This window comes from Oculina patagonica, chromosome 10, assembly GCF_052425735.1.
Source record: "Oculina patagonica isolate OP01 chromosome 10, crgOcupat, whole genome shotgun sequence".
NCBI classification, from domain to species: Eukaryota; Metazoa; Cnidaria; class Anthozoa; order Scleractinia; family Oculinidae; genus Oculina; species Oculina patagonica.
Window position 1 is genome coordinate 6,112,616 of NC_135767.1, and position 14,699 is coordinate 6,127,314.

The 14,699-nt window shown below is 41.7% G+C and overlaps 3 protein-coding genes and 1 pseudogene across 3 annotated transcripts in view; 3 read left to right on the forward strand and 1 right to left on the reverse strand.

Moving 5' to 3' along the window:
• The window catches only part of LOC144628361 (trace amine-associated receptor 9-like), a 180,227-nt gene that overhangs the window by 115,893 nt on the left and 49,635 nt on the right, over window positions 1-14,699 (forward strand). The gene's annotated exons all lie outside the window — the stretch shown is intronic.
• LOC144628359 (adenosine receptor A3-like) lies at window positions 3,459-4,501 on the forward strand (annotated as a pseudogene).
• The window catches only part of LOC144628356 (uncharacterized), a 66,464-nt gene continuing 61,693 nt past the window's right edge, over window positions 9,929-14,699 (reverse strand). The window contains exon 20 of the mRNA XM_078486455.1: window positions 9,929-10,070. Within this exon, the coding sequence (XP_078342581.1) occupies window positions 10,002-10,070 (69 nt within the window). The 3' untranslated portion in view covers window positions 9,929-10,001. The remainder of the gene's footprint in view (window positions 10,071-14,699) is intronic.
• LOC144667120 (adenosine receptor A3-like) lies at window positions 11,979-13,368 on the forward strand. Its single transcript, XM_078528507.1, has one exon. The coding sequence runs from the start codon at window positions 11,979-11,981 to the stop codon at window positions 12,888-12,890; it is 912 nt and encodes a 303-aa protein (XP_078384633.1). The 3' UTR covers window positions 12,891-13,368.

Genomic DNA, 14,699 nt, shown 5'->3' on the forward strand with positions numbered 1-14,699 from the left:
TAGAGTAATGTATAGATTTAGCCAAGCCTAAAGCGGAGCTCCACATATACATTTTTCGCCTGTTCTTAATAGTTTTTGAAAATACCATCGTTGAAAATACTGTCCATAGCTAAAATAATTCGTCAACTCCAATGCAATCGCAGAAATTCCGCTGCCAAAATCTTGTCATTAGCTTGTTGAAAACAGGAAAAAAAAACTTGAGCCAGCGATCCAATGGAAAATATAACCTGGTCAGCGGAAAACTTCATAAAACAGGTGACCTCGATGATCTCTTTACTGTTCAGCGGATACTTTGTTTTGACAGCAGTCAATTGACCATATTATATCATGGATGTCCAGTATCAAAGACTTATACTAGTTATACAACACTTTCGAGTGGTATACTTAACAATTATCCTGCGAAATCGCGCGGAATATCGCCTGATACTTAGCCGACGAGGCCGTAGGCCGAGTTGGCTAAAATCAGACGATATTCCGCAAGATTGAGCAGGATAATTGTTTTATTATTCGACAAATTGTCAACGAAACACATTTTGCAGAAAGAAAAACGGTAATTATGCAGCGCTTTACAAGATTTCGGACGAATCTTCGCAACCTACGTATACCGCAGGATATCTGTTATGTACGGATGACAGATATCGTTAGCATTTTGACCATATATGGGCAGCGCGCGCATGTGTTGAATAATAATATGGAATATCCCACGAGTCACTTGTATTTTCTCGGTATACACACGAGCCCTTAGGCGAGTGTGTATACCAAGAAAATACAAGTGACAAGTGTGATATACCATATTAATATACAATCTTCGTTCACTGTCCAAAATCCACGCGCGCCATTGGTTAAAATCGATCACGTGATTTTCCTTTACCTGTCGTCAGCAAACTCCGACAGTGCAGTATTGACAATAATGCACAAAAATCGTGCATTATTGAAAATGTCTTCAGCTTCAAGGCTTGCAAAAGTGGAAGAAAAAGATATTCCTCAAATTATCAACGATTCAATACCAAAAAATACCAAGAAGAAAACAACCTGGAGTGTTTTCATTTTCAAAGGTAAACTGAAGCTGAATTTTTTGTGTGCGATTGACTTGCTGGCTTGCAATTGTAAAAGCGATCGGCTCACCTTGGACAAGCTTCTCGCTGACTGTATTTATGAACGACTCCAGCTAAAGAACAATTTAATGGACCATTTTGAGCTTTATTTGTTTTTCAGCTTATTTTGGATTTCTGTATTATTGATCTTTACAGCCTGCATGTATAATTATGTACTACTCAAATTCTTAGTATTATTATTCATTAAAAGTCTAGTTCAAAGTTCGGTGAATCGTGTTTTTCTTGCAGTGTACTCAGATTATATATTAAAAGGGTTAGAGACTGTTAGTTCGTGTTTTGTTGACAAATACACGCACTTGCTGGCCGCACAATGAACTCGAAATTTTCTATACTGCACTCGGCTACGCCTCGTGCAGTATTGAAAATTTCTCGTTCATTGTGCGGCCAGCAAGTGCGTGTATTTGTCAACAAAACACTCACAACAGTCTCTAACCCATAAGTATACCACGAGAAAGTGTTGTATAACTATTTTATACCATACCATAGAAAATACGCTTACTAAATTTCGTCGAGAATACAATCGCAGCGCACGATGGGAAGGTTGGGTTGAATACCGTCGAATATACAACGGCTTTCCTGTATTCTGATTGGCTGTATTTTCTATGGCATGGTATAAAAGCCGATATGGCATTCTTCTTCCCCCGCCCGAGTTGCCTAGTGACTCCCCTCCTCCTCCTCGAGAGTCTGTAGGCGCGCGCTGGCGTATGCTCACTCGATAACCAAATTGTTTGGACTTGATGGGTTTACCAAATTTCCTTACCCATGGTGCTCCGCTGGCGACTGCAAAACTGTAGACAAAGAAGCTCTTTCCACGGCGTCAAAAAAAGTTTCCTTAATTTGCTATCGAAATAGAATAGTTTTTTTACTGCTAAATAAATAGAATGTGTTTCTTGACAAACATGTCAGAAGATTAAGTTCGTGGACAAACAAAGTAGAATCACTGAATATACTTCGTGGATAAATAATGGCTACTCGTGAACAAATATGTTTCGCGATTAAAATTGATAAACTAAAAGGAAAGCAATAACTCAAGAAAAAAATTCCGAAGGATTAACATTCAGAAGAGAGATAGTCCTGTTTTAACTTGTGACTTGCTCTTTTCCTTTCGCTGTTACTGTACGTCGTCTGTACAAAAACTGCCAGGAATTCTGCAACAGTGTAACAAAAGGGTTTAAGGCGATACTGTACGTCTAGGAGCTGAGATGGTTTTTCAGCTTAAACGATTAAAACTGACGGATCTTGGACGGATGAACGGTCGGTCGGCAAAATTGATTAAAGGGGAAAGCTTGGCAGAGCACAGACTCGCTCCACGACACTGGTTACTCAATGCCAGAGGTACGGGGTCGTTGTCTCCTGTCACTCGGACAGTAAAACAGCTAGGACTCACACAGATTAAACAATTTAATTGTCGTCCATCGACACTTACCTCTGAAGAGGAAATTGCTCAACATTTCGACGTTTAATTTAATATAGGTTTCAGGATATTATACACGATGTAGACAAACAATGATGTTACTTGGAAAGCATCTTGGAAATGCGCTTGCTTTGCAGCCGGTTTAAAACAATCTGAATATGAATAAAATACCGAACAAATACAACTATCAACTGTTCCTAAGACTTGAACATGAATCCATTCTTATGTTAATTAACATTAACGAGTTTGACAATCATTCTGTATTGATACATTTAGTAAAAAACTAACATAAGATCAGCTGCTGCATCCTGCTGTCCAAACAAAAAGAATATTTTACAACTGCGCATTTCCTGAGAGATAACTCTTTTCTTACAGTTACTTGCTTACGGTGGAACTGAGTTCTGAAAAGTCAATACAACGATAGGAAATCATAATTCAACATAGTCAGCATAGCAAATATTTCACTGCAGAAAACGACTTATGCTTTGGTGAGTTTTTTTGTGTGTGGCAATAAACTGAAAAGCTCTGCTCCTAAATAACAGAAGAACTTGAAATGCGCCCAATCTTTTCATTTCAATCTTTTTTTAAAATGATATAAAGCCGATGCTATTATTTCGGTCTTAATTGTACCCTAACAACTTAGAAAAAAATAGCACAATCACAATTATTTTTGTTTTTCAACTGGTAAGCGATGTAAGTAACTGACATATCTATCAGATTTAAACTCAAACGTTCAAGAAAATAGTCAAATTGCGAGATTAAAAGCCTAATTCAATAAACACCAGGCCCTTCAAAATACAAGCGGACGTGTTATCGGGAACATATAAAATCTTCAGCCCACTTACAAAGCTGAAATCGTTTTTTCTGAAAACAGCTAACTTCTTTGACTTCAAGCAAACTTCAAAGCAACAGCTTATTACCAAAGAACAATGGCGAACATAACTGGAGAAGAAAACTACACAGGCAAACTAAATCAAGCACTCAGCGCACCACCAGCAGGCATAGCTGAATTTTTTTCAGCTTTGAACATTTTTCTTTCCATCACCGCTGCTGTGGGCAATGCTCTGATCCTTATGGCTCTTAAGAATGTCTCTTCTATTCATCCTCCGACAAAACTTTTCTTTCGATGCCTGGCGGTGACTGATCTTTGCGTTGGTCTTATTGTGCAACCAGTCTATGCTACAATACATTATGTCTCTTATAATAAAGATGAACGTGAGTGTGCTGTACTACGTTGACAAAGTGTCGGGAGCTTTAGGTTATATTTTAGGTGGAGTATCTTTCTTGACATCGACCGCAATTAGTGTGGACAGACTTCTCGCACTGTTGCTGGGACTGAGATACAGACATGTCGTAACACTGAGGCGAGTTCGTGTAGTCATGACTTGTTTTTGGCTAATTGCTGCTTCATGTGGTTTGCTCTGGGTGTGGAGAAGAGATATGACCATTACGGCAGCCTCTGTTGCCTTAATACTTTGCCTGGTAACTTCCATTTTCTGTTACACAAGGATCCACCTCAAACTACGACATCAACAAGCCCAAGTACAAAACAGTGTCCCCCACGGACAACAGAACGGAAAAGCGATTCCACTTAACATAGCAAGATACAAAAAGACAGTTTCCAGCATTTTGTGGGTGCAGGTGGCATTAGTTGCGTGCTATGTTCCGTGGGCAATTGTGGTTGTACTAAACGGGAATGGAATTGAACGGCATTTCATGGCTTTGATAGTTACAGAGACTCTAATCTTTTTTAATTCATCACTAAACCCGATTTTGTACTGTTGGAAAATCAGGGAAGTGAAACAAGCAGTTAAAGGCACAATCAAGCAGTTTTACTGTTTTTAAAAGACTAGCTGTGTAGATCGACATAAAGTTGTAAAGTACTGAATTGACAGTGTCCAAAGCGTGAAAAAGCAGCTAAATTGATTCCTTACAATATGCAAAATTTCCTTTAAATCGAACTGGGAAAGAGTGAAAATAACCTTTTTGCTAACAGTTTGGTTTGTAACTAAGTCTTTGTGATGTAATGTTTATGATGAGAGATCAAATAATGTATGATAACAGAAAATTCAGATAACTCAAGTTAAAAACTGTAAACCGTTCAATTGTGTATCTGTTGATTGCAATAACTTTATCCAACCCTAAATTTCAGTTGTCCTGCACCGATTCAAAGCGGCTCTCTGATTGGCTGATTTTGGCTGATTTTATAAATTCTGTACCGAGGCGTACCGGACCAATCACACGCGAGCTTTGGTTGTGAAGCCAAAGTTGGTCGGCGAAACGGTTGGTGTCATTTGGCTATGTTCGTCTGTTCGACAAGATGCATCGTTTTTTACGTTATTTTTGTTGAGATTGTCAGTTTTGTAAGCTTTGTTATTGTGTTGGAACTGTTTGAGTTATATCGCGTTGTTTATGGTACACCCGGTACAGTCGGTACGGCCGGTACAGTCGGTACAGTCGGTACGCCCGGTACACTCGGTACACCCAGTACAGTCGGTATGGCCGGTACAGTCGGTACGGCCGGGTGTACCGAGCGTACCGGGCGTACCGATTGTACCGGGCGTACCGGGTGTACCGAGTGTACCGAGTGTACCGAGTGTACCGGGCGTACCGAGTGTACCGGGTGTACCGAGTGTACCGGGCGTACCAGGCGTACCGGGTGTACCCAGCGCACCGAGCGTACCGGCTTAGATGCCGATATACATACCTGTAGTACGATTTAAGCGTGTACCGAGTGTACCGGGCGTACCGAGTGTACCGGGTGTACCGAGTGTACCGGGCGTACCAGGCGTACCGGGTGTACCCAGCGCACCGAGCGTACCGGCTTAGATGCCGATTTTCATACCTGTAGTACGATTTAAGCGATGCATGTTCACCGAAATTTGCCGTTGAGTTCACAACAAACACAAACCCAAAAAGGATTAATAAAGCAGAGAGAACGCGTCTTTTACACAACTTATTGCGTCCAATCGTTTACTTCGTGATTCCTGTGTGTGTCGTGTGTGTGTGTGTGTGTGTAATTTCCTCGGGTGAGTAATTTATTTTTTAAAATTACACGTCATGCACATCCCCTTCACCACTATTACCACTATATTTACTACTATTATATGGCAAAGCCAGTCTTAGACAAATCCGAGCGTTAAGATTGGTTCTTTCTTGGTCGGGATTTTGCCATACGGACCACTTCCATGAAAATGGTCCAAGCCGTGTATTTTTTCGATAGCCGGCAAATTCAAATTTCCAACTAAACCTGCTAAAACAAAACGTGTACTCTCACATTCGCAAAGAAACTACCGAAAAGATTGATATTTTTCAGAGCTTACAACGTGGACGAAGAAAACGAAAACTCACCGAGCGAATTACAACCGAATTGTCTTAAGATCTCTTAAAGTTTGGGAAACTTCTGATTTGGAAACAAAGTAACACATGCATCACCGACAGACAACAGAGCACTTCTTACAATGTTTACAAGTAGGCCATGTTTGTATGTGCATGAGTTATTGTTCTTGAGCCAATTGACGACAACATTCATTTACACTCAAAACTGATCCTTCCTTCCTTCTTTAAGTGGTACTAAACTTATTTTTTTTATTGTTGATATAATGTGAGTCACTTTTCGCGGCATGTCATATTCGCGACACTTATTGTTCGCGTCACTTTTATTTCGCGATTTTTTGGAATATCGAAATTCGCGAAATAAAAGGAAAAGTGTCGCGAAAATTATATGTAATAAGGTACATTGCACAAATAAGCGCGCACACTGGTTGCACGAAGAAATTACTAGAAAATTAAATTTATAGTTTATATACAACTCCTTGTCTCGAACATCAGTAACGGTACGATCCTGAGGAGGTAATTTAAAAAGTCCACAAAACCGGGTCATTCGGTTGCAATCTATGTAAAGAGTATTTCAGTTGATTGCTAGTATTTAACATCATGACAAGACAGCAGCGTAAATCCAGCAAACGATGGTCAGCAACAGCAGCGCAATAAGTGTCATTTTCTACATGTGAAAAAGCAGGATCCGTGTCAAGCCGACTTCGGATCGTTAAAATATTCTGCACAAAGTATTTCCCAAAGTCGTTTGTGAAAGCCGCATATGTCTCCAATAAAACTAAAACATTATTGGACATATATGTTTTAATGTTTTAACATACTTTTCTCCAAATAGAGAAAATAAATTCCCACGAAATACTGTCATGCCGAAAGATGGAATAAGGGGAAGTCCGTCAGACTTATGCACCTGAATTATTTTCAATCTATTGCCAACTTCTGTCCTACTTTCTTGTTGAAATAAATATTTTCAAACAACACCAAACATCAAGAATCAGGTTTGACGTTTTACAGAATGACACAGAATCACCGCGAGCTTTTGCGTAAAGCTTGAGAACTTTGTGAACCAGAATTACTGTACGATAATTATAGTACATCTCATTACAAACTTTTGTGATACCGGCTCCTTCTTACTCTCAACGTTCTACGGTCCGGTACACCCGATACACTCGGTACACCCGGTACACTCGGAACACTCGGAACACTCGGAACACTTGGTACGCTCGGTACACTCGGTACACCCGGTACACTCGGTACGGCCGGTACACCCGGTACACCCGGTACGCTCGGTACACTCGGTACACTCGGTACACCCGGTACACTCGGTACACTCGGTACAGCCGGTACAGCCGGTACACTCGGTACAGCCGGTACACTCGGTACACCCGGTACACTCGGTACACTCGGTACACTCGGTACACTCGGTACAGCCGGTACAGCCGGTACACTCGGTACACTCGGTACAGCCGGTACACTCGGTACACCCGGTACACTCGGTACACTCGGTACAGCCGGTACAGCCGGTACAGCCGGTACAGCCGGTACAGCCGGTACAGCCGGTACAGCCGGTACAGCCGGTACAGCCGGTACAGCCGGTACAGCCGGTACAGCCGGTACAGCCGGTACAGCCGGTACACTCGGTACAGCCGGTACAGCCGGTACACTCGGTACACCCGGTACACTCGGTACACTCGGTACACCCGGTACACTTGGTACACTCGGTACACCCGGTACACTCGGTACAGCCGGTACACTCGGTACAGCCGGTACAGCCGGGACACTCGGTACACTCGGTACACTCGGTACTCTCGGTACACCCGGTACACTCGGTACACTCGGTACAGCCGGTACACTCGGTACACCCGGTACACTCGGTACGGCCGGTACACCCGGTACGATCGGTACACTCGGTACACTCGGTACACTCGGTACACTCGGTACACTCGGTACAGCCGGTACACTCGGTACACCCGGTACACTCGGTACACCCGGTACACTCGGTACACCCGGTACACTCGGTACACCCGGTACAATCGGTACAGCCGGTACACTCGGTACAGCCGGTACACTCGGTACACTCGGTACAGCCGGTACACTCGGTACACCCGGTACACTCGGTACGGCCGGTACACCCGGTACGCTCGGTACACTCGGTACGCTCGGTACACTCGGTACGCTCGGTACACTCGGTACACTCGGTACACTCGGTACACTCGGTACAGCCGGTACACTCGGTACACTCGGTACAGCCGGTACACTCGGTACACTCGGTACACTCGGTACACTCGGTACACCCGGTACGCTCGGTACACTCGGTACACTCGGTACACTCGGTACACTCGGTACACTCGGTACAGCCGGTACACTCGGTACACCCGGTACACTCGGTACACCCGGTACACTCGGTACACCCGGTACACTCGGTACACCCGGTACAATCGGTACAGCCGGTACACTCGGTACAGCCGGTACACTCGGTACACTCGGTACAGCCGGTACACTCGGTACACCCGGTACACTCGGTACGGCCGGTACACCCGGTACGCTCGGTACACTCGGTACGCTCGGTACACTCGGTACGCTCGGTACACTCGGTACACTCGGTACACTCGGTACACTCGGTACAGCCGGTACACTCGGTACACTCGGTACAGCCGGTACACTCGGTACACTCGGTACACTCGGTACACTCGGTACACCCGGTACGCTCGGTACACTCGGTACACTCGGTACACTCGGTACACTCGGTACACTCGGTACAGCCGGTACACTCGGTACAGCCGGTACACTCGGTACACCCGGTACACTCGGTACACCCGGTACAATCGGTACAGCCGGTACACTCGGTACACTCGGTACACTCGGTACACCCGGTACACTCGGTACAGCCGGTACACTCGGTACACCCGGTACACTCGGTACACCCGGTACACTCGGTACACCCGGTACAATCGGTACAGCCAATACACTCGGTACAGCCGGTACAGCCAGTACGGCCGGTACAGCCGGTACAGCCGGTACGGCCGGTAAGGTCGGTACAGTTGGTACAGTCGGTACAGTCGGTACGGCCGGTACCGTCTGTACGACCGGAAATGGCCGGTTCCGGTCATAGCCGTGCTTATCCATGCTTTCCCATGTTTGCCGTTGCTATTGTAAATACCTATGATAAGCCAGAAATGTTCCTTAGATGGGATGTAAATTAGAGGAACTACTAACGGTGAAAGAAATCACCACAAAACATATAAAGTATTTATTTTATTAAATAATTTTCTATTGTTCTCGTGGATCAGCCAATCAGAGAGACGCTTTGAACCGGTGCGGGACTGCTCCTAAATTTGTATTTTAACATGAAGATTTGAATTTTTTTTCCAAGTCAACTTTCTTCACCAAATGAACAACCTGTTATTCGACCGTGTTGTGACGATAATGGCTTCTGGTTCTATTTCACTGAATAGTTATTAAAAATTTCTTTATTTCTGTAAATGTTTTCGGAAGTAAATATTCTGTTTCCAAGAAGCAAAAGTCGAGAAAAGTTTTTGATTATTATTTTTGTCCCTGGGTTCAAACTTATTTTTGTCGCGGAGTTCCAACTTGTGCTACCGCTGCGTTTAAAACAACTTTGCTAATGGACCGTTTCGAATGTTCTCCCTCTGGGTTAAATTTTTGTGTGGTTTTTGCTCGATGCTTTGTTCATGACATGGAACATTAGCAAACAATGAAATATGAATGACGATTGGTCCAATCACAAAAAACAAAAAAATTCGCGCCACTTACTCAACCAATTAGATGCAGAACCAAAACCAACCACGACTTGGTCACGTGCGTTTTCGCGCGCTTGGCGCCGGTTGCGTGTGTTTGCTTCGTGTTCTCATTGGTTTATCATGTTGTTTCACTTTGCTGTGATTGGTCACTCGTATTCTTTTGTTAATTAATCCCTGAAATGTACTCCTACCCGGCCAGTTACATTAATTATTTACAGATAATATACCTCGCCGAATTTACTTCAGTGAACTTGATTTACTTCAGTCAACTACATTGCCTGAAAGTCAATAAGAAGCTTTATTTATTTGTTATAATTTGTTGCCTTAATGGTCTATTTTTGTACATGTTCGGGTCTTATGATAATGATTCAGAATCTCTCAGCGATAGCGCCGGAGAAGTCGGTTGAAATATCTTGTCAAACGAGTGGACTTCTTTGAAGGAGGGATCTGCAAAAGAGAATATATACATGAAGTTAAGAATATACCAGTGTTTCATTAATCAATACATGTTATAGCACAAGTTATAGCATAACTTACTAAAGCGCACGTTTTGGTTGGATAATTTAGCGCTTACTATTCACCCATGGGTGGACGCTGGCGAATGCTTTCAACTATTAAAGCGTGCGCTGATGTGATCAACGCGGTGCCTTCTGAAATATTGGAATTCAGTATACTTCCCATACCGTTTAAAATAGTCCGCGGCCACGACCGTAAAATATTTTTAACTTGTACAGGACGAAACGTTTTTCTAGGAAATGCATTGACATCCTAGTCGCTATGCGTTGTCACTTGTGACCGCGCAAAGCCTGGGATGGTGACGTCACCACTCTAGATCTTGATAGAGCCCAGACTCCCTTAAGCCGAGAAAGCCTGGGAACTTGGCTAATTTTAAAGTACATTTTTACGGGAAACTTAAAGTTCGATTTCGGATCACCTGCACTTGTAAGCGGAAGTGTTTTGGGAAAATTAGTTCTTATCTTGCCCACGCTATCAGACTGCGAAACAACAAATGTTTATTTTGTCAAAAACAATATATTTTACCTTTTAATTAGACCTGCTTACAAGTCGAGCTCAGGTTGGCTTCTGAACTAAAAGCAAACGACTTTGATAAAGTCGTTTCAAACGACTTTTAAATAAAGTCTTTCACTTCACTTCACTTTGAGACAATCTAACTTACGGCTTTTCAGGGACTTTTGCAGAGCTGAGCCATTTTTGCCACAATAATCTGGTAATAAACATCGATGATTATTTTGTCATTTAAAACATTTGATCTTGTTTGTGTTGTCTGAGCTTCACATGCTAAATTTTCCACACTTCTCAAAGAAAACGCAAAATTTATTGCCTTACGCAAAATAAATATTTTGCGCCACGCAGTCTGGCAGCGTCGGCTAGTCAAGAATTTATTTTCTATTAAAAAAATCAGCTTACAAGTGCAGGTGATCTGAAATAGTAGTTTAAAAAACGTTCAATATTGCCTTTCCTAAAAAAGTTTAAAACACTAGCTTTATTTTATTCATCGCAGATCAGAGTGAATTGCTCAAGTACAAAACGTTGTCTGCCATTTTCTTCAAACCAGGTTAATGGCTATGACCGGCGGTAAAACTTTGGAGTCTCATTGAACACAAGCGATGCTAATTGCCACAAGTCAAACAACTAATAGATAATTAGGAAACAATTTTGCCCGGCTCTAACTGTGTGTATAGCTTAGCATCTTGCAACGTGTAATACATATGAACTGACATAGAATCATCTTATATGTCGTGCACGAAAACCTTTGAAAAGTTGATCATGAAAGGTTGTTATGAAGGGTTGTTAATAAGCACGATTTGCTACGTTAGCGATTAGAAAAATAGGTTTTATTCTCATTAAGATAATTAGCTGTTCGTACAATTGTCATATCTATCGATAAACTCGAAAAGACTCTACACAACGACAGAACCTAAAATGCACCCTTTGTTTCATAGACCTTTTCGCTAAAAAGATGTGTGATCGATGCTCTTCTTTCGGTGTTTATATGGTACTCTAGCAGCTTAAAGAATAATAAAACATTTTTTTCAGCTGAAAAGCGACAGAATATCCAAACAACTGACAGATCTGTCAGTTTTAAACCCAAACATTCAATAAAATAGGCAAATTGCATGATGTAAAGTCTCATGCATAAACACCGGGCCATCAAGGATAAATAGGAAGTCATCTGCAGAAAGAAACAACACTTGCAAGGCACAAACGGTCGTGTTATCAGCGACATATAAAATCATCGTCTCACAAGGTATTTCTTCTTTCTCAAACATTAGTAACTTTTTCAACTTCGAGCACTCTTTGAGACAAGTTTAATTTTATGTCCAACCAAGAACAATGGCGAACTTAACTGGAGAAGGGAACTACACAAACAAACTGAACCAAGCACTCAGCGCACAACCAGCAGGCATAGCTGAATTTTTTTCAGCTTTGAATATTTTTCTTTCCATCACCGCTGCAGTGGGCAATGCTCTGATCATTGTGGCTCTGAAGAATGTCTCTTCTATTCATCCTCCGACAAAACTTTTCTTTCGATGTCTGGCGGTCACTGATCTTTGCGTTGGTCTTATTCTACAACCACTTTATGCTACCTACATTATGTCTCTTATAATAAAGATGAGCGTGAGTGTGCTGTACTACGTTGACAAAGTTTCGGGAGCTTTAGGTTATATTTTAGGTGGAGTATCTGTCTTCACATCGACAGCAATTAGTGTGGACAGACTTCTTGCACTGTTGCTGGGACTGAGATACAGACATGTCGTAACATTGAGACGAGTTCGTGTAGTCATAACTTGTTTCTGGCTAATTGCTACTTCATGTGGATTACTCCGGGTGTGGAAAAAAGATATAGCCATTAAGGAAGCCTCCGTTTTCTTAATACTTTGTCTGGTAACTTCCATTTTCTGTTACACGAGGATCCACCTCAAACTACGACATCAACAAGCCCAAGTACACAACAATGTCCCTCACGGACAAAAGAAAGGAGAAGTGATTCCACTACACATAGCAAGATACAAAAAGACAGTTTCCAGCATTATGTGGGTGCAGTTGGCATTAGGTGCCGGCTATGCTCCGTGGGGAATTGTGGCTGTACTATACGCGAATGGAATTAAACATGACGTGGCGTGGTTAGCTACAGAGACACTAGTCTTCTTAAACTCATCTCTGAACCCGCTCTTGTACTGTTGGAAAATCAGGGAAGTGAAACAAGCAGTTAAAGGCACAATCAGGCAGCTTCACTGTTTTTAAAAGACTCGCTGTGTAGATCGACATAAAAGAACACAGTACAATTGACAGTTCCTAAATAGCGTGAAAAAAGTAGCTAAATTTATTTCATGCCATGTTCACAATTGCCTTAAAATCGAACTGGAAAAGATGGACACAGCGCTAGATTGCGAACGGTAAACTACAAAACTGTAGACAAAGATGCGCCTTCCATTGCGCATCCATTGCGCGCAAATACTGAAACAGCAAATTTATTTAGGTTAATTTATATTAGCTATCTTGCTAAGCCATTGCTTAGAAAAGTTTAGTTTTAGTAAACTTAAACGCGCGGTTTTGTTTTACAACAGACATTTAACAGTTTATGCCGATTCCTCTTTCGAAAAGTGCAAGTCTATAATATTATGGCCTATACCAGAGTTAAAACTTTTGCTAGCAGTTAGGTTTATAACTTAGTCCCTGCGATGTATTTGTGTAGGATGGTACATAACATAATGTATGATAACAGAAAATTCAGCTAATTCAAGTGAAATAAAAAATAATAATAAAAATTATACAACGTTTAGTTGTCCATCTTTTGATGGCAATAAATTCGTCCCACCCAAAACTTGTATTTTAAGAACAGTTTTAACTTGTTTTTTACCTTAAGACCAATCTTTTAGTAGTAGTTGGCATTTGTTAATCCCGGAGGATTATGGGATAGTGCCTTGGGTGTTCTAGTTACAGCGCCTGTTGTCGTGAGGCCCGGCAACAATCTTTTTTCGACCGTATTCTTACAACAATAGCTTCTGGTTCTTATTTACCCGTATAACTACTAAAGTCTCTTTATTTATCTTAATATTTTAGGAAGCAAACATTTTCTTCGAGAAGCAAAATTTGAATAAGGTTTCTGATGAAAATTTTGTCCCTGGGTTCCAACCTATTTTTTCGCGAAGTTCCGACTTGTGCTCTTACCGCTGCGTTTAAAATTATTTTGGTAATGGATCGTTTCGAATATTTTTGAATATTTATCTGAGTTCAATTTTTTGTGGTTTTTGCTTGGTGCGCTGTTCATGACATCAAACATTAGCAGACAGTGAAATGTGGAACAATGTTGTTCCAATCACAACATTATGGGATTGTGCCTTGGGTGTTCTAGTTTTAATGCAGCGCCTGTTGTGGTGCTCGATTCTGATTGGTTCTCCGTGCGCCTTTTTTTCTCATAATTAGAGCGCGATCACGTGAGTGTCCAACCCTCCTTACAGAAAAACATGGCGGCTGTACATTTTACCACAATACCTTGCGAACTCATTCCAAGCCAAGTTAGCAATGACGTAATGTAAGTAACAACTAAGCCAAACTTAATGTAGTTAACGGTGTCGAATTTTTTCCCGCAGTTTCGCCTTTCTCGTGCCCCCATTAACTGCCCCTGGGTCTCCAAGGATGCACCAAGACTTGTTTTTATATAGTAAGAAAGAGAAGCAAAAGGTTACTCAGAAATAACGAGACAGCCTATCCACGAGTAATGAAAGTATTAGACAAAAGGGAAAGTTAACGTCCTAGTTAATGGGGATTTGCCATAAAAAGACAGTTGTTTTATTTTCACCAAGTTGTTTTTCTTCCTATACAGGTGTCCCCATCTGCAATAGTTTCACTGCACGATGAACTGTCATCATGTAGGCTGGTGAAGTCTTCTACAGCTGCACTCCTTTTATATAAGAAAGTCTAATTTTTTGGCCTAGACTAAACGTCCTTAACTTTTTCGAAGATTTGAGCCTGAAATGTTCTTAGAATGTTCTTATTTCTTAAAAATATTTCACAAAAGTAGTATTGCAGTAAATTCATTCCTAACAGATA